Source organism: Lytechinus variegatus, chromosome 11 (genome assembly GCF_018143015.1).
Source record: "Lytechinus variegatus isolate NC3 chromosome 11, Lvar_3.0, whole genome shotgun sequence".
Taxonomy (NCBI): Eukaryota; Metazoa; Echinodermata; class Echinoidea; order Temnopleuroida; family Toxopneustidae; genus Lytechinus; species Lytechinus variegatus.
Window position 1 is genome coordinate 18,664,775 of NC_054750.1, and position 26,544 is coordinate 18,691,318.

A 26,544-nucleotide genomic window follows, 5' to 3' on the forward strand; every position below is an offset into this window, starting at 1 on the left:
ATTTGAAGTCTCCATGGGTATAGCTATTAGCAGTTTCTACAACTTTTTATAACTTTATCATAGTTTGTACGATTTTGTCAAAACTTTCAGCCGTCATGTAGTTGTCTGATTTTACTTCTTCCGATACAAACAGCTTTTTGTTTCGGTTGAATTCTCCTTTAAATAATCATGTTACCTAGCAAACAGTGCAAAGAAAAAATACTTACATTATGATGTTTTTCGACAGGAATGGCTGTATCTTGGTAATTCATGGCCTATAGTGGTTGGCTTGGCGTTTCCTTATGACATTCTGATCGATTTTCGAGAACCCTTTTCGATGTACATGTTTTTTCAATAGGTCTCTTCCGTCTCGGTCTCAACAACGAAGCGGTCCCAAAACCGGTCGATTGTATGTCATTGAAAAGAACGCAATACTTTTGATCGGTCTGGAGTCGGTTTGGCAAGTGTGACTGCAACATTGGCAAAATTACCATAACATGATAGATCCAGACCCCTTCCATCTCATAATGGTAAGATGGATGTCAAATGGGAACTGGGAATATTGGGTTCATTCAAGTGGGATGGACAATTTTGGGGAGAAAAAAAACATGAAGAGGAAATCATTCTTTTCCCCATCACTCTAACCGGTTGTTTTCTACTCTCGTTTTTATATCAAACAGGTCAATTATTTGACATAAATGGTCCTGACAAGCCACACCACTTAAAAAACGCACACTCACCCACACGCCCACAACTCCCACGGCCTAACCCACCGTTTGCATTCTCTCGTTTTAAAAGATACACACAACATCCACAACCCACGCGCACATTTCGCACACATCACATGTCACACACGCTCATACCTATGGTTGGCCGTTCCCACCAAAACGCATGCCAAAACCATACGCGTGCAAGTCAGAACGTACGCATGGTTCTTTCATAACGTACGCGTGGATCTGTCATAAAGTACGTATGGTCTTGACAGAACTACGTATGGACATTTTCTATTATACTACTATGACATTCTTAACCTACGTATGGGTCTCACGGGCCTAATTACTAGTGGTAGGCCATAGATATTCATTCGAGCCAACCCATTGCTATTTTTTTTATTTTGATATGGCTGATTGACAAAGTGTATGCATATGATTGTCCATCTAACACTGATTCTATTTTTGGTAATTACTGAACTTCCTTTTCCCTAATTGGGAAGAAATATCACCAAGTTTGGACTATATTGTGACTGGCGGAAGGATTAGGGCTATTTTGCTGTTTGAGTTGATGAATCTGCTCCCCCGACGGTGTCTTCAAACACGCCAATTTATTTTCAAAATGAGCCGGTCGAGGGACCCTTTTCTGGTCAGATATGGATTGCCAGATATAAATCCTATCCACTGGTAGTAAACATTCGACCCCCGAATTTCATCCTTATTTTTTATGAATTTTTTAAAGTGCCAATTTAACACATGAGTCTATGGGGAATGAATTAGGCCTGTGAGACCTATGGTTTTGGCATAACGTACGCGTGGTTCTGTCATTACATACGCGTACGTTATGAAATAACCATGCGTACGTTCTGACTTGCGCGCGTATGGTTTTGGCGTGCGTCTTGGCGGGAACGGCAAACCATACATATCCACATCTTCATCACACGCAAATACACCTGTCACCTACAAACTGCACATCTACTGTCATGCATAACATTGGACATAATACATATGATTCACAGGATTGATACTGAACTTGAAGATTATAATAATAATGCAACATGCAGAGACCAAACACCAACGGTTTAATGTTTATCTTCTAATATAACTAGATTTTATTACCATTAATCATGTATTTTATAGAATGTTTATTATACATGTTTATCTTTGTGTAAATGCTTGTTATTCCGAAGACTTGTTATAGCGAAACAGGCAAATTACATATAGCGGGATGTTCGCTAGTCCGAAAATGAAGTTCTTTTATCCGAAAATGAATTTCATTTTTCCGAATGTTAGTTAATCTAACAATGAAATAAGATTCGATAATTCTGAAATGAATTATGAATTAAACGAAGTTCCAGGATTATGAACTTTTTTTACAGTTTCGGTTTAACGATCTCCCAAATAACCATCACTCGAAATAACTAGCTGCAACTTTTCTCTGTTTGATTTCCACTGGATATTTAAATATATGTCATGTTTTAAGAACACGACGGTCCTCTTGAACCCTTTAAAACTATCTTAAATTATAAATTATCAGCAACTATCCTTGTCATATCGCTTATAATCCTTGTTATAAGTCGATCTATTACGACGGAAGCATTCCGCACCAGCCTTGTCACAAGCACACATTGCAATGGCACAATCAGTGTACTTGTAGTCTGCGTCATAACTGCTTTCGTCATCTGAAATAGAGATAGACAAAGTTCGAATAATTGCATTTACAATATACTGATATAAGGCCTTATACTTTACTTCCAGCATATACCTAAAGCAAAATAAAAAAAATAATTCAGAGTACAATACCCCACGACTGGTCGTGTTATTCACTTTTAATGTCAAAATCCTCTAATCTGCAACAAACCAAGTCAGGCCTTTTTTATTAGATCCCCTTTTCTGACCTGTGAATTCCCTCTAAAGGGGAAAATTGAATTGAAAATTGACTTCTAAGCCTATTGATCCATGATACACTCTTATCAGAGTCATTTAATTAATTTACAGTTAAAAAATGTTTATCAATGAAATGTTTCCAATAATTAAAAAGATTAGATGGGGATTGAATATTGAATTAATTTGAATAAAACCTTAATGTTGTTTTTGGCTGCCAATCATAAAAATGAGAACTAGTTTTCATCTTCATTATTCGTATACAACTTAAAATGATAATACAACACTTACAACACACGATCTGTGCTCTGTAGGTTCCACATTGTAAGGATTGGTAGTTGTAGGGAATGACGTAGGCTTGGTTGTATCCACGGCACATGTCACTTGTTTGTACAGCTGTGTAGCAATCATCATGGGTCTGACAACACCTGACATAGCACCAAGATTTTTCATATCAATGATCTTTGTTGTTCAGTATAGCAATAATCCCATTTGGGGGGACCATTGCATTCAAAAGTTTTTGAGGGGGATATTTCATAATGCCACGTTCTTATTATGGCTCTTCTGAAGTGAAAATTGATTTCGGATTATGCCTATTACTCAATGGGCCTTTTCATATGTGAATCTTGAATCATCATTGTAATGATGATTGCAATTCGTCTTTAGAATCATCGGACCTTTCACAGGCTCACTAGAAAATTGTGATTTGAATGGAAGGGAGCTGAAATTTACATTTGGAGTAGAATTTGTATTAGTGATTTAGCATTCATGATTCTAATAATGTTTTAGTTTGGTTTCACACGTGCTAAGAATTCGTCATTAGCCTTATTTTTCACTGGAATCATCATTCAAAATTGCGATATTTAAACCGTGTGAAAGGGCGGAATGTCACCATGGTCAGACATTGTGCTCAAAGTGTGTTCACCTAGTGGTCTATGTATAGATGTAAGTTACACCTAACGCTTAAAGTGATTGGTTAACATTGGTTTGACTTTTAAAAAATCTGAGCTAGATGGTCACACTTGTCACCTGTGTCTGTGATATGTTACAAAAATGAAGCCCAGAAAAAATTGCGTTCGAAAATAATTATTTAGTGCTTCAAAAATTGAAATATAAAGTGACCGGAAACACCATCTTAATTTCATCCCATACATTTATGTGTACTATTTAGGTGTCTATAAGACGCCTATTTACAAAATCGGGGTTTGCCTTGTAGTTTTAGCTTTTCATTCTCAATAATAATTGTTTTCAGGGTTTATTAGTTCTAATACATGCATTTGTATACATGTTTTATCTTGTTTTGAGAATTTTTTAAATCAGCTGCTCACAAAGTTAAACAATACCTTTAAATTAAATAAAAATTGTGAAGAGTTTGCACACTGTGGACACGTTACCTAGTGGACTATGTGATTCATACTGTTATAATCCTTCATATTCAACAAAGAATATTTCACACTTTATGTGTACTACACATTGTGACCAGGGGAGCGCTTCATGAAAGGACGTGTCGGACATTTTACCTGACAAGTTCCATTTTATACAACAGTTGCTATAGAAACAGTGCTTCTCAGCCAATCAAATCACGGACAGTTTTCAGATCCGACAAAGTGCCAGACAAAAAATGTTGATGAAATGCTTTCCTGAATTACACCGCCTTCCTTAAATTTATATTAAAATAAAAAGAATGTTGACTAAGTAATTTGTTAATGAGTGTATGCTAATAATGAAGTAGTGGACAGGGAATCTTTACCTGACCAATTTCATGATGGTGATGGGCCTGTATGCTAAAAAAAAGTTACTTCGAGAGTTTGGAGATCTTAACTAACCCTAAAACTAGGGAACGTGAGGAAAAGAAAAGGAGGTTGAGATGAATTGTCCGATTAAATTTATTATGCAGTTTACCAGACAAGAAGACTCTCTTTCTACCTTTACAGCAACAATGAACACCAACGTGTGGAAACTTGTGAGTCATCACGTTCAATAAAATCTCAGATTAGTTTTAATTCAAGTATACAATTCCTCTGAAGATATAATGATAAGTATTTGATAAAACTGGTTTAAGGTGTGTTAGCATGGACTAGGGAATATTTGTTTTTACGAAGGTATATTATCGAAAGAGTCAAAATAAATCACTCGACGTATTCTGTGCGTCGGGGACATGGTAAGTTTGATTTTCTTTCTGCTGACGTCATGAAAATGGCTAAGTTCCGAAGAAAGGCCAATCGTTTTGGGATGTAAAAAACGCTTCACTGATAAAAAACGTGATTTTACAGAAAAAAAGAAGATTTTGCAGAAAGCAATAACAGAATCATTCTGTAAATTCATAAAACAGGATTCTTTCTGCCATTTATATAGGTCTGTTTAAAAAATGGAAAAGGGTGTTTTATCTAAGGATATTTGTAAGATTCCATACACCAAATACCAATTTCCTGTACGATTACGCAATCTGGTATAAGATTACAAGTGTTCTCGAGACTCTGCAACAGGAACTTCTTTTATGTTAAGGATAAATTTTCTAACAGTGTATTCTAGTTCTGCCGACCAGAAATCGGAACATTTCTGAGCCTCGCTTTTCGGAAAAAGTAACATTTTGATGTTAGGGATTTGTCTTCTTTCGACATTCCAATCGCTTAGAAGAACGACATCTCTCTAAAAGGATTGGCCCAAATATTAACATGATGGTTAAAAAATGTACCAAAATATTAGTTGATAGCTGACCATTTTATATTCACCAACAGAATGTTTGTCTTCACAAATCAAAAGCGTGCACCCCCGAATGATAGGCTATTTTATGTCACCTGCGAGACTACAAAATGTAAAGAACAATTTCTACGAAATGATGTTTTCTCTGGTTGCCTGATCTTACCTATCAGTATCATCAAGAGGGATGCCTTGGCCACCAAATCCACAGTAGCAACCATATCCATTGTAATCCAGACCAGCTTCTACAGTCCCCATATCAAGGAGACAACCCATCATCACTCCAAACTGACCAACGTTCCTAGACTGAGGCATCGCAGCAACACCTGAAATAAAAATCTAGATGTTTATAATCGCATACATTCGTAATTCCAAAGCTTCGTTATTCCGAAGGTTCCGATATTCCGAAGGTTCGTTATTCCGAAAGTTCGTATTTCCGAAGGTTCGTAATTCGGAAGGTTCATTAGTCCGAAAAAGAAATGAGGTTCGTAATTTCGAAGGTTCGTTAGTCCAAAAACTAAATGATTAACTAACCTTATTTCGTTTTCGGATTCACGAACCTTAAGGAACAACGAACCTTATTTCGTTTTCGGATTAACGAACCTTATTTCGTTTTCGGATTATCGAACCTTCGGAATAACGCAACAAATGTTCGGATTAACGAACCCTTTTACTTTTCGGATTAACGAACATCGAGGTATAGGTAATTTATGTGTTTCGGAATTACGAACCTTCGGAATTACGAACCTTCCGAATTACGAAGTGTAACCGTTTATAATGATGCATGCAGGATCATTACAAAAGTCTCTCACTGAACAAATCCTGAACTTCGATGTGTGTTATTTGACGCTGTTCACATGGATAACAAATAAGCAGGGGAAAATGTGCGGACACTTCAAGATATCTGTGACTGTTTTTTTCCATCTCCCAGGAATTCCTTTTTTTCATGCTTACACCTATATGATTTTAATACACAACAAGTGGAGTAAAGAGAAAATCAGTTTGAAGGGTCAAAATGTGGCATATGAAGCAAAGTTCTGAAAATGCGAGCGAAATAGAAAATGGGCCTTTTCAATACAATAATCTAAATTTCGGACAGATTGTGGATTGTGACATAGTATTCAGAAAAGTATATGATTATTCCTTTCTTTCCCGTTTTGTCTGGGACGTGGGACATTTTTGGAGGGGGAATGGAAAATATCAGTCAGTTAGAAGCGAACTTTCAGAGAAAAGGCTATTCAAAGTGACCATGCCCATCGACGAAACAGGAGTTTGAAAAGTTTTATTTAAGCTTTACGTGTCAATAGCTGGGAAAAAATGGCAATCTTACACTCAGTCTCCCAGGAATTCTTATTCTAACAAATGTAGTATAAGGAATGAAATTGATATGATGTTGAAAAACTAAAATGAAAAGACAGTCTGACAGATTTCAATGCCATTGTAATCTCTGATGATGTACACATACAATTAAGTACACCTGAAATAAAATGAACTGCCTTGTTTAGTTCCACAAATATGTCTGATATCAAGCTCTTAAATGCAAATCGTCTCTATTAATTTTTAAATAACTTGTATGTTTTACTAAAAATTTATGAGAATACAACTGAATGAAATGACCGAAAGCAGCATAAAACCATAAAACCCCGGAATCCCTTAGATTTCAATGTGATTTTGATCAGGTCGATATGAAAGTTCGTGTTTTCTCTAAAAACATAAATTATTGAATGATGACAAATTCAAAACAAATTGAAAACTATACCTGCAAAGAGTATTGCCAAGTAAGAGCAAAAGGCAAGGAGCTTCATTTTCCCGGTGTAATGTCCTTATTTCACTTTGTTCTCAAGTATCCAGAGCTTCACTTAGGCAGAGTGACCGAATATGTGAATAATAAACATCTGTCCAGAATTCAAATCCTACTTATATTATATAGGCCTAGTCAAGGGAAGATCAGGGATTTAAAATTGCGAGGGGGGGGTACAGAAAAAATATTTTGTTGTGAAAGATCCCCAAGAATATGATAAGTACCAATAAGACAGAATTAGCATAACACATGAAACGGCTCCCGTTTTCCACCAGGCATATTCTATTAAGCAAATATTAATATTTGATATGGTGATAACTTTTATTCATATGAATAATGAATGACCTTTGATGAATAAAATGTCCCTCAAATAAATTTGAAAAGCGAGCAAAAGCCAATAAATTAATAAAAAAGGTCTTCACTCCAAGAAAGACCAAAGAGGTAAAATAAGGGGATAGGGGCCCCAAAGTCCCCGGTGCCCCCCTCCGTGGAAACCTGGACCTAGCTTAAAATGAAAAGGTGACAAATTCATTATCTGGATAATTGAATTAAGACGATAATCCTAAACATACGAGGACATAATAGTGAGAACGATGACATATGTTTTACATCCTTCTCGTGGTAACCCCCAAACTACCGCTGTTTAAGTTCTTTTGTTTCAAGAAATGACCTTATTATTTTATATCATCCCTTCTTCGTTAGTTCTTCTCTTTACTTTTCTAGTTTATTTGCTTTAGGATATAGGATACATAAACCTATACCCATACACACACCCACTTACACTCCTCAACACACTAATAACGACACGTGCACACGCCATTCTTGAATGATAAAATATCTCGAAGGTATTTTTCAAATATTTCGAATTAAAAAATATATCTTCAATATCATTAGAGATGCTCCTTGAAAATAATAATATTATTAGACATTATCGAGAAGTTTGCTCTATTGTTGAATGACTGGATAAGTATCACATTGCGCATATTACGATATCATACTTGAATTTTCGCACTCACCGTTACAAGATACTTCTAAAGTACATGAACATAGTTTTATAAAACGCTGCATTTTAGAGCAATTAGTACGTTGAAATACTTAACATATTGGTATACGTCCAATCCATTTTCCCTTTTTTATTCTTAAAATCGACTAAATGCACATTAACTTGAAATCATAATTACACATTTTCTTATGAATAGAGATGAATGATTTTATAAAGGATTCAGAGTTTCAGACGTAATGTCTAATATGACCTCTTGCATTGTTTGATCATTAGATTATCACGCCAGCTACGTCATTATAAACCAGATAAGTACAAACATAAATGATTATATACTTGAAACAGTGTTGATATAAAGAGAGAGAGAGAAAGAGAGAGAAGGGGGGGATGGAGTGTTTGACAAAATGATTTGAATTAATCAAACATTATTTTAGCACAGAATGTACAAAATAAAAGGTTTAAGGTAGACAATAGAAAAAGGTCATGGGAAAGAAGTTAACAAAAAAGGTAGGGAAAGGCGGGGTAAGTTGAGCAAAGGGGTTAAGTTGAGCCACCACCCACAGGCCAATAATGAATGAGTCAGACATTGTGATGATATCATGCATTGATGATCCATCACATAACCCTTAACCCACCGCATTGTTTTCAACTTTGAAACAAAAAAGAACTTTTTTTAGAGGGTAAAATACAAATTTCAGCCAAAAAAGTAAAAAAGGGTGTGAAATAGATTGGTGCTTTTTACCCACACATGCCTTTAAATATAATAAATAAATAAGAACAATATTGATAGTCCAGGTATGGATTCTCATTCTCGCCATAGTCTTTTACACAATGGACATGATGGATGCATAAATATAGATGTGAAAATATCGCAATAAGTTCGGACTGGGGTAATTTGTTCCAGCCAACATGGGGCAGGCTTAGCCATGGTAATTCTTATGGTAATATATAATAAAAAGACAAACAAATCTTAAAAAGTCATTGATATGCAGGCAATACGGAGAAAATTCACATGACAGTTCTTTTACTTTTTGAGGATGTTAGCATTTATAGAGAATTAGCAAGTGAAAAGACTTTAAATAAAAAAAATGACATGCCGGTTTTTGCCGCATACATTTTGTACACAGTTCTTGTGGTTCAACTTACCCCAGAAGGTAACATAACTTACCCCACAGATGGGGCAAGTTGAGCCATTTGACATTGTTTTTTTTTTCAAAGGTCAAAATGACTTTCAGTGTGGGGGCAGAAAGTTATATATAGGTGAAAAATATTTCCCAAGAATTAAATTCAAAGGCAAGGTATTCAATACTACAATATTATTAGTCATATCAATTCTAACATGCAAAATGCAAAAAGTGTCACAACTTACCCCGTCTTCCCCTATATAATTCACTTTCCTAAATTCATTCTATTAGGCCCCAAAATGTACTACGTCAGAAATGATTTTCTTGCAATTTTACTATTCAGAAATGCTTTTCTTGCAATAATTGTATTAGAGAGGTATTCTTTGTTACATCCAATGACCTACTATTCTCTCAGAGTAGTAAGTCCATGATGTGTCAAAGGCAAATTGGCACATTTAGTTTGTAATATATACACAGCGCCCCCCCCCCAAAAAAAAGATTCCTTTGGGTGCTGCGTGACTGTTATTCTCCATAGGCCATACCCCATGTATTCTGGAAGATGTGTAAAAATGGACAAATATACGCAAAAAATGACCATAATTTTGTAGTGAACCCCCCTTTGGCTTTTCAAATTTCTCTGGACACATTTGATCTCCATTTTGCAGTGAAAACCTTTTTTTTTGCTTTTCAAATGTACATCAGCACCCCGGTTTAAGAAATATCATTCCCAGGGTCCTATATATACTTCGTATCTTTTTGATGTAATCCTCAGTTCATACCCTGTAAAAACTGTGGTGTTAAAACTGACACCAATTGGTGTTAATAGAGGACCACACCCTGAGGTGTTAAAATTACACCCTAGAGATTGAACATAACACCAAAGAGTGTAAATGTAACAACTAAAGGTGTTGTAATATAGGTGTAAAACTAACACCACCAATTTAACACCGGTGTAAAATAACTGGTGTGGTCTTCTATGTACATCGGTTAACACCACAGTTTTTGCTGTGTAAAATTGTATATTTTTTAACGAAATCTTTGCCAGTCAAATTAGCGATAATGCGTGAATGGCATTATTGCACGTCGAAATCGCATTCACAATCATAATAGAATCTCGGCCCTTTAAAAACGGTAATCCTATTACGTCTTGAATGGAACCGTCCGCAAAATGTCAATAATAGTAATATTCATCATTCATTATTACTTTATCATTTCTGACTCCCACTTTTTATTCTCTCTCACTCTCTTCCAGGGGCGGCTTAGAAATATTTTGATGGGGGGGGGGGGCCTTTTCTTAATTGAGTGATAAAAGGGAATGATTATTCGAGTTGCGCGACTCAGATTTCTATTTATTATATTCTTCGTTTCTCATTTCTTCGTTTTCTTTCTCTTACATCACATGATATATCATTGGGATCTCATCCTGCCCCTGAAACGACGCCCCTGTCCTCCTCTCATGGGAATAAAGTGTGAACTTCTCAAAAGTACTATAAATTCAATTTGTAATGGTGTTATTCGCTTTACGTATTAATCAGATTTCCAGAGTTCGTCTCTTTGTTATTATTTTCTTCTTGATCACGAAACAAGTGCAGCTGAACTCTTTTACTGCCATTTATTCCTGCGTTGTATTATTTTATTTCTAATGTTATTATCTGGCAATCCACTTCATCATTTGCATGGTATTTTTTTTATTAGATTGAAATACATTTGGAGTGTTTAGCATGTTTATTGTTATAAATTGAAATGAGTTTTGCGTTCTTGTACACACTAAGAAATAAAGGTTCAAAATTGAACCCCGAAAGTTTGATGCAAAATCAGCACCATTTAGGGGTGCAGATTTGAATCCGCAGGGTGCAAAAATGAACCCCAACCAGGGGTTCAATTTTTGAAGCCATAGGGTGCTGATTTTGCATCAACCTTTCGGGGTTCAATTTTGAACCTTTATTTCTTAATGTGTACGGTCATGCTAGATACATGTATTTTGTTAATTATGCTATTTTTTCTTCAAATTATACAAAAAATATTTCTGGATTCCGATAAGTTCAACCCAGCCACCATCACCGCACATAACTATGTGAGAGCATTATGTGTATGATCATGGAGCTGGGTCATGGTATGATAGAAGATATATCGTCGGCCTGATGAAAACACAGTGATTAATAATATACAAATAATGAATGTTTATGAGTGCAATGGACAGAATACTTCATGAGGTGAAAGATGAAAAATGATCCATTCAACGAGGCGTAGCCGAGTTGTATTTCATCTTTCATCGAATGAAGTATTCTGTCCATTGCACGAATGAAAAAAAATCAATATTTGGTTTATGAGGCTGTTCTCACTACGTTACTAAAACTAGTTTAGTGGAAACTAGTTTAACGCGTAGTGAGAACGGTCAAAGCGGTCTTGGAAGCGATCTTCCAAACCAGTTTGGAAAACCACCTCGCGATGTAGTTTTCAAGATCGCTTTGCCTCGTTAAACTGGTTTTAGCGTAAGTGAGGACACAACCGTTCTTCGGGAAGCGATCTTCGCACATTTTGAGCGCGCTACTCCACACGACAGGTGTAGAATGCCTATGCTGCGGTTTCAAATTTCGCGCGAAACGTGTCACCCCACTGAGAGCGTCTCCATAGCAACAAGAGCGCTTTACGTGAAGTGTTTTTGAAAACCACTTTCGTGTGATCAAGTGAGAACGCTAGCAAAGCGATCTTCCAAAGTGGTTTCCTGAATCGGTTTCCAGTAAACTAGTGAGAACGGCCTCTAGATGACACCTAATTTTTTTTTTTTGTTCATATGAAATTCATGAACTTCGATGCATGAAAACATGCTCATGCAGTGCGAGTTCGGTCTATTGATTAGTACGTCATTACAATAGTGCACGTATGAATCCAAAATTGCACGATGAATGGATCAAAAATTGCACGGTTGATGACGTCATTGCAAAATGGGCTGAATTAACGACATCAAACAACCAATCAAATCACAAGGATCTATCTAGGTGTCATACAAAGATTGATGGCTCTGGATTAAAACCGAGAAGAGCGCCATCATATGAAAATGGACAAAAACGTCGTAATTATATTTAGGTTTATACCCTTATCATGTACCTACTACTTCCTTTAAACTTCAAGTGGAATGCCTCTGGCCGTCTCACCTGCATCATGCGATTCAACATAGCGGCATTGCTGACTTTGAAAACTACTATAACTCGCACAAGATGTTCAGTGACACTTGGTTACTCTTATTTCCACGTTTTATTGACTAGACCAATACACTTACAGAGATAGGATGGTAATTCAACAAATACCCCCAATGCGGCCAAAATTCATTGACCTCACATGACCTTTGACCTTGATCATGTGACCTGAAACTTGCACAGGATATTCAATGATACTTGATTACTCTTATGTCCAAGTTTCAAAAGTCAGATCAATAAACTTGCAAAGTTATGATGATAATTCAACAGATACCCCCATTATGGCCAAAGTTCATTGACCTTTGACCTTGGTCATGTGACCTAAAATGCGCACAGGATGTTCAGTGATACTTGATTACTCTTATGTCCAAGTTTTATAAACTAGACCAACATACTTTCAAAGTTATGATGGTAATTCAACAAATACCCCCAATTCGGCCTAAGTTCATTGACCCTAAATGGCCTTTGACCTTGATCATGTGACCTGAAACTTGCACAGGATGTTCAGTGATACTTGATTACTATTATGTCCAAGTTTCATGAATCAGATCTAAAAACTTTTAAAGTTTTGATTGTAATTCAACAGATACCCCCAAATTGGCCAAAGTTCATTGACCCTAAATGACCTTTGAACTTGGTCATGTGACATGAATCTCATGCAGGATGTTTGGTGATACATGATTGACCTTATGTTCAAGTTTAATGAACTAGGTCCATATATTTTCTAAGTTATGATGACATTTCAAAAACTTAACCTCAGGTTAAGGTTTTGATGTTGATTCCCCCAACATGGTCTAAGTTCATTGACCCTAAATGACCTTTGACCTTGGTCATGTGACATGAAACTCTAATAGGATTTTCAGTAATACTTGATTAACCTTATGGCCAAGTTTTATGAACTAGGTCCATATATTTTCTAAGTTATGATGTCATTTCAAAAACTTAACCTCAGGTTAAGATTTGATGTTGACGCCGCCGCCGCCGTCGCCGTCGGAAAAGCAGCGCCTATAGTCTCACTCTGCTATGCAGTTGAGACAAAAATTGTATATAACTTCACCCACACTGTAAAAAATATTGGGTAAAATTTTTACCACCAGGAGGGTAATGAGTGCCCAACCAATTGTGGTTAAATGGTTAAAAATAAATGAGCTGCAAGTACTTTAGAATTGGCAAAATTTTCATCACACTTGATAAATAAAACATGTAAAAGGGCCCAAAAGAAATGCCAAATGTTGGTTGGACACATAATTACCCTCATGGAACACTTTTACCCAATGTTTTTTTTTACAGTGGTATGACATAAGACTAGCAATTTTTTTAACGATATGAAATAGATATCTTCAGTCATCTCAGAACAGTTAATGTGGGTAATCTATGGGATTTATATTGCTTTCAGTTTCACATCGTTTATGGCGCCACAAGAACATTTAAAAAAGTCCATGACTAATCCCTTTATAGAAATTCGTAAAGCTTTCATCAATGTGTTCCTCTCGTTATTCTTCCATTTTGACCAAACTCAACTTGAATTCAGGGTGGACTTGCACATGAAGATAAAACTAGTGATCAACGGGGAGTGGTGGGTTGGGAACACCACATGGGGGGGGGGGCAAAAGATAATTGATCAACTTTGTCATTTAATAATGAATGCCTTATAACTTTTCAGTGAGCTATTCTTTTTGTGAGAATGAGAACTTTTCTGTCTCTCAGAGGCGTCTTCTATTAGGAATCTTCGTTTGGCTAAGTTAAAGGGATAGTCCGGGCTGAAAATATTTATATCTAAATGAATAGAGTTAAGTTCACAGAGCAAAATGCTTACAATTTCATCAACATCGGATAACAAATAACGAAGTTATTGAATTTTAATGTTTATCAATATTTTGTGAAAACATTTGCACATTGTCATGGATATTCATTAGGTGGGCTGATGATGTCACATCCCCACTTTCCTTTTTATTATATTATTAGTTATTACATGAAATCATAAATGTTTCATTTGTTCATACATGTGAAGATGATGTGTCTCCATTAATATGAAATAAGTTGCGTTAGTAAATAACTAATGCACTTAATCAGTAGTCAATCCATGTTTTTTGTTCTTGGTAGAATAAACCTTATTTCATATAATAAAATAAAAAGTGGGGATATGATATCATCAGCCCACCTAATGAATATTCATAAAGACATGCCTAGAATTGTTTCACCGAACTAATGCAAATCTTTAAAATTCAATTACTTCCTTATTAATTTTGTTATCCAATTTTGATCAAATTTTCAGCATTTTGATTTCTTAATTTTACTCTATTTTTTGAGATATGAATATCTCCAGCCTGGACCATCTTCTTAATGTCTTTTCAACACTTATCATTATTATATATGCCAATACGGGCAATTTCAAATGGCACTATGACGAAATGGTGGTTGTTGTCGTTGTTGTTGTGTGGGGTGTATATATCAATACTATCGAATGATAAGCTTCTAGCAAAGTAGTGACAAAGTAGCTACAAACCTGCTGGAAACAGTGTATTATATTTCGTTGATTTTGTTGTGGGAGCTATATCCAGTGTGTTCACTGTACCTCAAGGTCCAGGGTAGCAAGTCGTCTGGCATTTAGGTATCCATGTTTCGGAGATTTCCTTAGCTGTTCGAGTAATGGTATTTCCCTTTAGTTGCAGACAGCTATTGACGGTAAGTGCATTATGAAGTCATCCTTGTCAAGAAATTTATTCATAAAATCGTGCATGTATTTTTCGCACAAAGAACATTTGTGTTACATTACGTCAGTAGCTATTTACAACAGGGTATACTGCGTCTCGACGGAAAATCCTGTTTTTTTTAACACGTTACTGTAATGGGTAAATCGAATGATGCAGTTGGTGACATCAGACATCAAGCTATCTTATTTGGATGGTGAACATAATCACGATTTGATCTGCTAATAATGATATCTGTCATGTTGGAACCGAATAATCACAACACAAACAACGTACTGTACATACTCAAATAAGGACCTTCCTGTAGTATATAGCTCGGCGGTACCACTTCGACCGTTTATCAATAATTTGGTCTACAGTGGTCTAATTATCATTGAGCCCATCAACCATTCGCCTAATTTCCAGTCAGGCTTTCGTCTGATATCCACCTGGTCTAATAATCATTTAGTCTATGTTTAGATGAACTGTTTAAACACTAGCGTACCTGCGGGGAGGAGCACAGCGGGCAGACTGGCCCCCTGACGAGTCACAACCCAGGCAAGGGACGTATCCCTGCACCCCCCCCCCCCGACGAGTCACAACTGATCCCTGGATTTTTTTTCTGGTACGAAATCCCTTTGTTTGTGGTTGAAGATTTTTCTTTTTTGGCTTGTCAAATTTTGTGGTTGACGAATTTGCCCCCCCCCTGTGGAAAATCCTAGGTACGCCACTGTGTTTAAAGTGTTCATGAATCACATTTTCATTTGACCGTATAGAGTGCAACATCAATTACGAACTCACATCGACGAAGTGGAGAATATAATTATACATGATATAGGTCATCTGGGCATCCAGCATGTCAAGTCGGACTATTTGAGAATAAAATCAAGTGTGTATGAAACCAAGAGTCGTGTTTTTAGACCAAATGGCAATTGGACCATTTTCATAGTAGATCAAATGGGATGAGCCTTATTACAGCTATTTGATATGAAGACCAAATGCCTGTAGACCAAGGTAATGTAAACCGACAGTATTACTGAACTTGTTTTTTTTTAATTATGTTAAAGGGATGGTCCGCGCTGAAAATATTTATATCTTAATACATGGAGTAGAATTCACTGAGCAGAATGCCGAAAATTTCATCAAAATCGGATAACAAATAATAAAGTTATTGAAGTTTAAAGTTTAGCAATATTTTGTGAAAACAGACGTCATGAATATTCATTAGGTGGGCTGATGATGTCACATCTCCACTTTCCGTTTTCTTATGCTGTTACATAAAATCATATTTTTTTCATGATTTCATACTTGTGTGAATAGTAGGCCTAGTTTGTGGAGGAAAAAATTTGAATAATTTCATATAATAAAATGCAATAGAACAAGTATGCAAGTGGAGATGTGACATCATCAGCCCACCTAATGAACATTCATGACGACTGTTTTCACAAAATATTGCTAAACTGTAAAATTAAATAACTTTGTTATTTGTTATCCGATTTTGATGAAAATTTTCGGCATTTTGCTCGGTGAATTCTACTCTATTTATTAAGCTTTACATCCTTTCAGCCCGGACCGTCCCTTTAACCCATGCTACTGGCATGGCCCTGGGAAACGTGGGTGCTGGATCACCACTAAGACTTGCCTGGGGAGGGGGGAGGGGGGGGGGGGGGTAGCTGAAAAAGTTTGTTTTAAAAATGGCTGAAAAATAATAAAACAATGGCGTAGGTCTGAGGGAAATCCTTTAGATATTAAGGAAATTATTAGAATTCTAAGTTATGGTTTTGTGACGTCATAAACGAGCAACTGCCCCATATTTTATGTAAATATAAAATGCATAAATTTAAATTTTATAATGGTTCGTGCTGACTTATTTTGTTTTCTCTTTAGGAACGGGTGTAAAAATTTAATGATTTGTCTATTAATATACTGAATGTACAGTAAAAAAATGATTTTCTGAGAAAATGACATGTACTTCATTTTTTTTACCATTCGATATGTAGGAAAGCTGCTCGCATATGACGTCTCAAATCAAATCATTAAAAATCTAATAACTTTTTGAATTCTTTGATTGATTCTTCTCAAAACTTCGGCAATATTTTTATCATTATTTTTTCTGTTATTTTTACTATATGCTTCTTGTTAGGGTGAACTTCCCCTTTAATAATCACCGCTTATATTGCGAAATGCACTATGGGGTTCGGTAACATTATTCACAGGAAGTCTTCTATACGGATGAGACGTGACAAATAAACTTTCATTAACGGGGTCGATCGCGGATATTAATCATTGATGATCTAGAAGTGGCCAAAGAAGTGGCTGAATTTCACCTTTTTCCTCGTATTCAACCGATTACTATGAATAGTAAACCTTCCGGAAAATGAGCAAGAGTTTACTTCAGTTTCGCAGAGGGTGTAAAAATCTTATAGGGAAAATGAGCAAGTTTCTACTAAGGATTCGGTACGTTCTTTATATAAAGATGGAGCAAATGTGATTAAAGATTTCGTAATTATGGCCGAACGAAGGATGTTTCGAGGAGGGGACATTGAGGGGTGAGAACATGTTTATGCAAGGGAACGAAAAAAATAATTAAGCTCATCACGAAGACTTAAAAAACAAAATATATTTGTGAAAGTGACACTTGATTATTTTGGCACACATTATTTGATTCTTCTGCGCTTATAAATCAAATCCATGCTCCGATATTACGCATATGCATATGGGGGAACATGCATGAAGTTGTATAAAAAAGTAACAATAATGATAATAACAATATAATGGCACAGGCAGCGGAAGCGGGGGGGGGGACAGTTCCCCCCTAAAATTTGAGGTGATAACTTTTTTTTCTTGTCAATTTTGTTTCCTGCGTCCCCCCTTAATTCTGGTGGACTCCCCTCAAAATGTCTTCTGTCACCCCTAAAAGTTAGGTTGAAGACCTTTTTTTTTTGCTTGTCAATCTTTTTTTTACATGTGTCCATCAAAAAAATTCAGGTAGACCCCCCCCCTAATTTTTTTGGGCTTCCGCCGCCAATGTATAATGGTACTACTTCTACCTTTACTACTACTTTTCCTATTTCTACTACACCTACTACTACTACTACTACCACCACTACTACCACTACCATGACTACTACTACTACTACTACTACTACTAGTACTACCATTACCATGATTACTACAATCTATACTACTAGGTATTGATGCTTGTTGAAAATATTCACGCACAATAACAAATACTGAGGATCTTCGGGATGTGCTTGTATTCTATATACCTCGGTTGATGGGATTTACTTACACTCCATAGTGATTCGTTTTAAGCCTCTTTTAAATCATATCATCCATGTGGAACAGTCATAGAATGGGTTAGAATAGACTATTGAAAAAATGCATAGGATAAAGTTTCTTAGGGGATGCCTATGTGCTCAATGCACAAACAGGGACGTATATGGGTGAACCCATTTTGGGGGTAAAATGCTTACATGTATGTACTACAAGCAAACGGGTACAAATACAGACCAGTTCGATATCTATAGTTACATGGAGATACAAGATAGCAACGCAGGCCTTACCTGAGAAACACCTGGAGTGAATCTGGTATGTATATAGGGACAGAGGAAGAATCATTTTGGACTGTCAATTTAAGAAGGTAAAAGTATTGTCATATCTCCATATTTTTGGTATATTTTATAATATATACATGTATATACTTTATACATAGGAATATATGGTGATTTTCTTTCGTCGTGATATAGCTGAATTCACTTTCTGCAGTTCCTGAGCAAAATATGTCTCTTTAAATCAAGGTATATCAAACTACCAACTATCAATGTATATCAAACTACTGTGTGTGTTTGGGCGTAGACCTGGATGCAAGCATAGGTCCATGATGCAAGCAAAAAGACCCCCTCCTCATTTTCGCAGTCCTTTCCAATTGACCGACAAAATATGAATCTTTGTGGAATATAATGACTCCCGGGTGAAAATACAACAATGCAGTCAGATAACGAAGCTACCCCATGACTGAACTACTCCATTAAATAATTGCCCATAATTCCATATCTATTTTTGCCATTAAAATTTGGTAAAGTTTCGACGAATTTAACTTTCGACCGTCTCATATCTATGAAAAAAAAATCATATTCTCGAGATTTGCTTCGTTTGTAGTGCCAACTGGTTTCTAATAGTTTCCTCGTCTGTATTGACATTGAAGACTATATTTCGATCCTGATTTGAGTTCTTATATGATGAACAACATCGTGTTGTTATCATTCGTGGAATCTTCATGGGGCTTTGCATTGAGACGAATTTATAGCCATCCTTAAAGGAGAATGAAAAGGAACAAGATAGCTTGTGTGAAAACAGAAAAATCAAAGAAACAGATCAACAAAAGTTTGAGAAAAATCGGAAAATAATGAGAAAGTTATGAGCATTTGAATAAGGCAATCACTATTGCTATGGAGATAGCAAATTGGCAATGCGACAAAGATGTGTGATGTCACTTGTGAACAACTCTCCCCATTACTTTAGTATATATTTCACTTGAATTGCCTCTTTTATCACATCTATCCATAGATCAAGTGTTCTTTCTACATGAGGGCATGTAATACATATTTTTTCAGAATACATAATGGATAAAGAGTTTGTATCATCATAAGAAAAAGCAAAAAGAGACATTTTGAGGGTATTTTATAGTCCACCAAAGGGAAAGTTGTTCATCAGTGACATCACACATCCTTGTCGCATTGCCAATAGGAGGATCTCCATAGCATTAGTAATTGCAATATTCAAATGCTCATAACTTTCTCATTATTTGTCCGATTTTTCTCAAACTTTCTTTATTCTTATTCTTTGATTTTTCTGTTTCTACACAAGCCTATTTGTTCCAAAGGTTTCATTCCCCTTTAAAGGTACTCCTTGAACTCAGTGGCGGCGGAGCGAAGTTTAAAGTAGGAGGGGGGGGGGGGCTCAAGGAAAAACGGGCATCGTTTTTTTCGATAAAGGACACTATCTTAAAACAAAGGAAACGGACTTATCTACAGTGGTGTAATGAGCAAACAAATTTGAGGGGCTAGATATGTCGTATCACGTCGAATTTATAAAAAGCTTCGAGCGAGCAAAAACTTGAACATTTTGTGTTAGATTTTGACATTATGTTCAGAAAATAATATATTTCTCCCTTTTCTCTTTCCTTCCTTTTTCTTTTTTATTTGGTCGTGATTTTTACAATTATTTTTCATTTATTTATTTATTATTGTTATTATTATTATTATTATTATCATTTTTTTAGGGGGGTGGGTTGGTGGGTGGGCAAGACCCCCGAAGCCCCCCCCATCTTTACGCCACTGCCTATCTACCCCACTCACATGACTCATGAAACTATATAAAGAAACGAAGGATTTTTTTTCCTTCATAATACATGTAGTAACATATCAAAATGAGGACATTGTTTTCTTGTTTCAATTATGGGGCACTCTTTAACGCATAAAACTGGTTCTTCTTAGGTGAAAGGGGCATTTTTCTTCCGTAAAAAGGCACCTTTTCAGTGCATTAAAAAGTGTGTGTGTGTGTGTGTGGGGGGTTACTGTGCCCTCTGGCCCCCAGGATCGCCGCCCCTGCCTGTACTTGTATATAGTCGAACTTTGGGCATACACATTTTGAAGGTTAGACAACTATACTGTCGAATCGACTTTTTATTGCATATATGGACCGTTTATACACAAGCTGGAAAGATAAAGTAAATGCATAAAGTGTGATGATAGTAAAGATAATCATTTTTAGAACGAACCGTGGGATCGAATTGAGTAGTACTTATCACAAAAGATCCATGAATTTACACACTATTAATTAATTTAGTCTACGGACCTACCGTTCGATCAGGAGTTACTGTCAGGTAAGTTAATATATTTTGGTGTTTATTAAGAAATCAATGTTTTAATTGCGCACCCCCCCTTTAGCGATGTAGTGACAATAACATAAATGTATTTCTTAATTCTCCATGGTAGCCACCTCAGCTTTTATGACCTGTTCTCCAAGCAGAATCTGAATAACCTAATATTATTAATTTTCTAATATAAAAAAGAAAAAACTTCAATTTGTATGTATTTGGTATATATATGATTCGACCGGGATCGAACTCATGATCGAATTCACGAGGCGGGCAAGCTACCACTGAATCACCATGTCCGTTATTATTATAATTAGTGTTATCACTGTTGTTGTTATTACTGGCATTATAATTATCATTAGCTTTATTATTGTTATCATTATCATAATTTTTATCATTTTTGTTATTTCATCATTATCATAATTGTTATTAACATTACTATCACCATCATAATCATCATCATCATCAACATCACCATCATCACACTCATCACCATCATCATCATCATTTCCATAATTATTAGTGTTACTATTGTTTTCATTATTAGTAATATTATCATCATTACTATTACTATTATCATATGCACTATTAGTAATATTAACATCATCATCATTATTACTATTTTTATCATCATTGTTATAATTATCATATTTTATCATTATTTTTAAATGAATTGAACTAGTATGCATGTTGTGTTCCGATATAGTCTTTTCGTGTTATGGAGCGTGGGAATAGTATTATTGGTCATGGAAATTAGTTTGTTAAAGGGGAATGAAACCTTTGGAACAATTAGGCTTGTGTAGAAACAGAAAAAGCAAAGAATAAGAATAAAGAAAGTTTGAGAAAAATCGGACAATAAATGAGAAAGTTATGAGCATTTAAATATTGCAATCACTAATGCTATGGAGATCCTCCCGTTGGCAATGCGACAAGGATGTGTGATGTCACTGATGAACAACTTTCCTTTTGGTGGACTATAAAATACCCTCAAAATGTCTCTTTTTGCTTTTTCTTATGATGATACAAACTCTTTATCCATGATGTATTTAAAAAAAATATGTATCACATGCCCTCATGTAGAAAGAACACATGGTCTATGGATAGATGTGATAAAAGAGGCAATTCAAGTGAAATAAATACTAAAGTAATGGGGAGAGTTCATCAGTGACATCACACATCCTTGTTGCATTGCCAATGGGAGGATCTCCATAGCATTAGTGATCTAAATATTTAAATGCTCATAACTTTCTCATTTTGTCCGATTTTTCTCAAACTTTTGTTGATCTGTTTCTTTGATTTTTCTGTTTTCACACAAGCTATCTTGTTCCAATGGTTTCATTCTCCTTTAAGCTGTTAAGTAGCAACTAAAATGGTAATATCAACATGACCCTGTGCCATGAACAACGATAAAAGGAGATTGCCCACTTTGTTTGAAGGTTGCTTTTTGCACGTGGTGTCCGATAATCAGGTCATGCTGGAGCCGGCTTGGCCAGTGCGACTGTGTTGTAAAAGTACTAGTCAAAATAATGAATAATTTTTTAGCTCAAACTATCCAAGAACATCGGCAATAACGATGTAGCACACTGACAGAAGTCAACCCAATGAGTACTTTTTCGACCGATCTTTTCTTGGTTTTCTTTTAAAGTACACATAGGTTAACTCAATACGACCAGACAACGCTTCGTTGTCATGGAAGCTGTCACCTACAGCGGGAAGGAAGAGGATGGCATCATCGTTATGGAGGAGCAGAATGGTGGTGACCACGTCATGGAAACTCAAAAAGATGCAAGGAGAAGAGCTGATCTAATTCTAAGCAAGATGGGGAGTAAAATGGCGTACAAGCTTGGCGACCGACCACCCTGGTATTCAACATTAGTCCTCGCATTCCAAGTGAGAATTTTAACTTTTTATTATCAAACAAGCCATGTAGAAAAACTACAACGCAGGCTGACGGAAGGACGTTATGATTCCTACCCCTGTTATTCCAGCAAGAAGGGCGTTCCATAGAGATGTACAATGTATTACATCTCTATGGGATGTGTTACAACCGATTATGTCGCAGCGACGCGTAATGCCACACCAATGCATAATGTCGCAGAGTGTGACATTATGCGACTGTCGCCCAACGCATGATGTCGCAGACAACACATAATGTCGCAGAGTGTGATAATAGAACATTGCAAAGAAGATTAGTACACAATGTCATGATTTAAGAAAATTGGTAGTAAACAATAAGACCGGTTATTATAGGTACAAACGTGCATAATAGTCATGATTGTTACGATATGAAACAAATATCAAACAAAAAATAACTGATAATATTTAGTTAGATTATTTTGACTTTTTTTAAAGGAAATAGAGCACAAGGTTAGAAAAATAAATCATCTTACATGTATTGAAGAGTCATTTCTACTTAATTCAAAAACAAAATCCTGAATTAAATCCAAATAATATCCAAATTGGCTTGCAACGGTTTCTTAGATTAGAGTACACAATGTTGGTGATGACGAAAGTGATGTTGAAAGGCGATGGATAATTATAATCTCACATAGTGAGTTGAAATATCCGTGAAGACGATGTTGATGATTATAAACAGTCGATTTCAGCAATCCATGGATTGGAGAACGTTCTCTAGAACAAGTCGATGATCTCGATGAGAACTGGGAATTCCTCTCTCAAAATAATAGTAAACAGTTCATCGATAGTGTGCAAATAATTCCACAGATGTTGTATTCCAGGTGGAGATAAACTGTGACATGAAGTCCACCTTGAATCTCTGAGTTCTGATCTGATCTGTTTGAAGAAACTGCCAACTTGTATATAAATTTCCACTATACTGGAAGCTTCTAGTAATGTCTTTAAAAAGAACATTCTCCTTCTTTCTGGAACAGTCCAGTTCTACCTGTTCTAAAAGACTCTTGAATGACCTGAGTGAAATTAACAATGTGCCTTTTCATACGTGGATCTTGAATCATCATTGTAATGATGATTGCAATATTGTAATCGTGACTGTGATTAGCGTTCGTGATTCTAATCATGTTCTAGTTTGGTTTCACACGCGCTAAATCATGTAAATATTCGTCATTAGCCTTATTTTTCACTGGAATCATCATTCAAAATAAAGATTTTTTTGCAGTGTGAAAGGGTTGTAAGAAAACAAGTAGCTAATCATATTGTCCCCTTTTCCCAGCAGTCTCTATTATTTACCAACACCATTGTACATTACAAGAAATACCTAACATGCAGTCTCATTAAATATGCGTATACCTAGCAAAGCTTAACAAACATTCTGGAATATTCTTTAATCACATTATTTATTGTTAGAGAGGAAATAAATAAATGAATGTCTATAAAACATGTAATTACTCTTACAATTCTTCTCATATATGTTATTTTTTCAGAATTGTATGAGCAATTACATTCATTTATTCAGTTATTTCCTCTTTCAGGATATTCATAGCATATAATGATTAAGATTATTCCAGAATAGCAGGGCCCGCTGGGAGAACAGTTTTCGGAACTGAAGTGGCTACCCTGGGTAAATATACCTTTATTATTATTATTATTATTATTAACGTCTTAGTAAAGCTTTGTAGCCGTGCTATTTAATGAGTAATTTTTGTTATTTCTAGAATGTACTAAGATATATAGATTCCCAGTGGCAGTGAAAAGGACAATATGATTAGCTATGTTGTTTACATTGTTAATTTCACTGAGGTCGTTCAAGAGTCTCTTTAAAGACAATACGTGAAGCTTCCAGAATAGTGAATATTTATGTATATAAGCTGGCAGTTTCTTCAAGGACATCATCATATCAGATCAGAACTCAGAGTTTCAAGCCAGACTTTATGTCAGAGCATATTTTATTTCCAACTGGAATACAACATTTATCTTCTGTGGAATTATTAACACGCCATGAATGAACTGTTATGCAGTTGTATGTACACTGAGAGAGGAATTCTCAGTTGTCATCGAGATAATCAACCTGATTTAATGAACGTTTTTCAACCCATGGTTTGCTGAAATTGACTGTTAATCATCATCAACATCGTCTTCGCAGACACTTCAATTCGTTACAGTGACTCTTGTTTTTCATAGTGTTTCAACATCAATTTCATCATCGCCAGCATTGTGGATATTAATTCAAGGAACCTTTGCCAGCCAACCTGGATATTTTTATCATTTGGAATATAATCAGAACTGGCACTTCAAGAGAGGTAAGATCATTATTATTTTTCTTTTGTTTTGTGTATGATCTATTTCCTGTAATAAAAAGAAAGGAAATTAAATTTAAAACTAAATTTTCATTGTTATTTGTTGCAGTATCGTAACATATATAATATAATCATTATGAATTATCATTAAGAATAGGAATTAATAGTAAATATATTAATAATACTTATTACTTATACAGCGCTTTACCATGAGTCCCAAATCACTTTCAATGAAAATACTGAAAATGAATTATATAATGCTAAAACTATGAAACTACAAATTATGAAAGAAGGAGGTTTTTTAATGCCTTCTTGAAAGGCAATTGATGGAGAATGTTCATTCGTAAAGCTAACTCGGCTTACCGTCGCGCACGCGCAATTATACAAAAATACTTTCCCCCAAAACCATTAGTCATAAAAGGGGGTCCGCCCGTGGTTACTATAGGCTACCCGCCCCAACCCGTAACATTTTAAGAAATCAAAGTAGATCATTTCAAAATAGGAATATTTTTTCCAGGTCAAAACGTGTCGCTTAGCTAAATATAATTGGCATTTCCCTGCAACTCATGAGTTTGACTTTAGTTTGACTTTGTGATCTATATTGCTTATACCACGTACCCCATCCCTCTTCCCCTACACATGTTTAAAGATTTCTGAGTGAAAACACAATTTGTAACCCATATCAAAGGCGAAGTCCACCTCAGTAAAATTTTGATATGAATGATTAGAGAAATATCAAACAAGCATAACACTGAAAATTTCATCGAAATCGGATGTAAAGTAAGAAAGTTATGACACATTTTGAATTTGCGCTTATTTAAAAAAAAAATTGATATGTACAACTCAGTTACATGCAAATTAGACAGACGATGCTGTCCCTCGCTCACTATTTCTTTTGTTTTTATTGTTTGAATTATACAATTTTTCATTTTGTTCAGATTTGTCAATAAGGACCAACTTGACTGAACCATATAATATCAAAGCATGCTAATTCCATTATGTTCAGGAAATAATTGATCATTCATTCACTTGACAACCAACGATTCCTTGATTAAATACTACTGTGACATTATGCGCAGTTAACGCCCAAATATACTGCCCTGGCTTCTGCCAGACAGGCAGCGTCGCGGCGACGGAGGGGGGGGGGGGGGGTGACAACTACATATTCCTTGTAATCTTCCACTGTCGATTGTCCTTTCAAGAACATATTGTCGTCAGATGAGACGCAAGTTTAGTTCATAGGGCCATGGGACACTTTACGATTTTTCTCAGTGCGACCCGAATTTAGGATAAAACGTAGTAAAATTTGATGCGAATATTGAGTCATGGAACATCTTACGGGCTAAAAGTTCCAAATCATCATA

At 35.7% G+C, this 26,544-nt stretch overlaps 2 protein-coding genes across 7 annotated transcripts in view; one reads left to right on the forward strand and one right to left on the reverse strand.

The window, feature by feature from the left end:
* Positions 1-1,952: 1,952 nt before the first annotated feature.
* LOC121423885 (phospholipase A2 AP-PLA2-I-like) lies at positions 1,953-14,987 on the reverse strand. 2 transcript variants are annotated; one of them, XM_041619411.1, is made up of 4 exons: positions 14,902-14,987; positions 5,440-5,599; positions 2,865-3,001; positions 1,953-2,371 (listed from the first exon to the last, which is right to left on the reverse strand). In XM_041619411.1, exons 2-4 carry the CDS (start codon positions 5,586-5,588, stop codon positions 2,223-2,225), a joined length of 435 nt encoding a protein of 144 aa, XP_041475345.1. In that variant the 5' UTR covers positions 5,589-5,599; positions 14,902-14,987; the 3' UTR covers positions 1,953-2,222. The 2 variants fall into 2 exon arrangements, with proteins under 2 accessions (XP_041475345.1, XP_041475344.1); XM_041619410.1 differs by lacking the exon at positions 14,902-14,987 and adding an exon at positions 7,033-7,191.
* A 5-nt stretch (positions 14,988-14,992) lies between these two features.
* The window catches only part of LOC121423884 (solute carrier family 23 member 2-like), a 42,246-nt gene continuing 30,694 nt past the window's right edge, over positions 14,993-26,544 (forward strand). Inside the window, exons 1-2 of one of the 5 annotated variants that reach the window (XM_041619407.1) lie at positions 14,993-15,080; positions 22,612-22,856. In XM_041619407.1, the coding sequence (XP_041475341.1) occupies positions 22,656-22,856 (201 nt within the window). In that variant the 5' untranslated portion in view covers positions 14,993-15,080; positions 22,612-22,655. Of the gene's footprint in view, positions 15,081-18,413; positions 18,729-20,560; positions 20,973-22,611; positions 22,857-25,103; positions 25,184-26,544 lie in introns of those variants that run through there. The other 4 variants (XM_041619406.1, XM_041619404.1, XM_041619408.1 and 1 more) reach the window with 4 other exon arrangements.

Excerpts from the sequence above, each read along its gene's own strand:
- LOC121423885 (XM_041619410.1), bottom strand. The coding sequence starts at position 7,078 with ATGAAGCTCCTTGCCTTTTGCTCTTACTTGGCAATACTCTTTGCAG. Across the intron at positions 5,600-7,032 it reads CTTGGCAATACTCTTTGCAG|GTGTTGCTGCGATGCCTCAG; the intron begins GTATAGTTTTCA and ends TTTTTATTTCAG. Across the intron at positions 2,372-2,864 it reads CAGAGCACAGATCGTGTGTT|ATGACGAAAGCAGTTATGAC; the intron begins GTAAGTGTTGTA and ends TCTCTATTTCAG.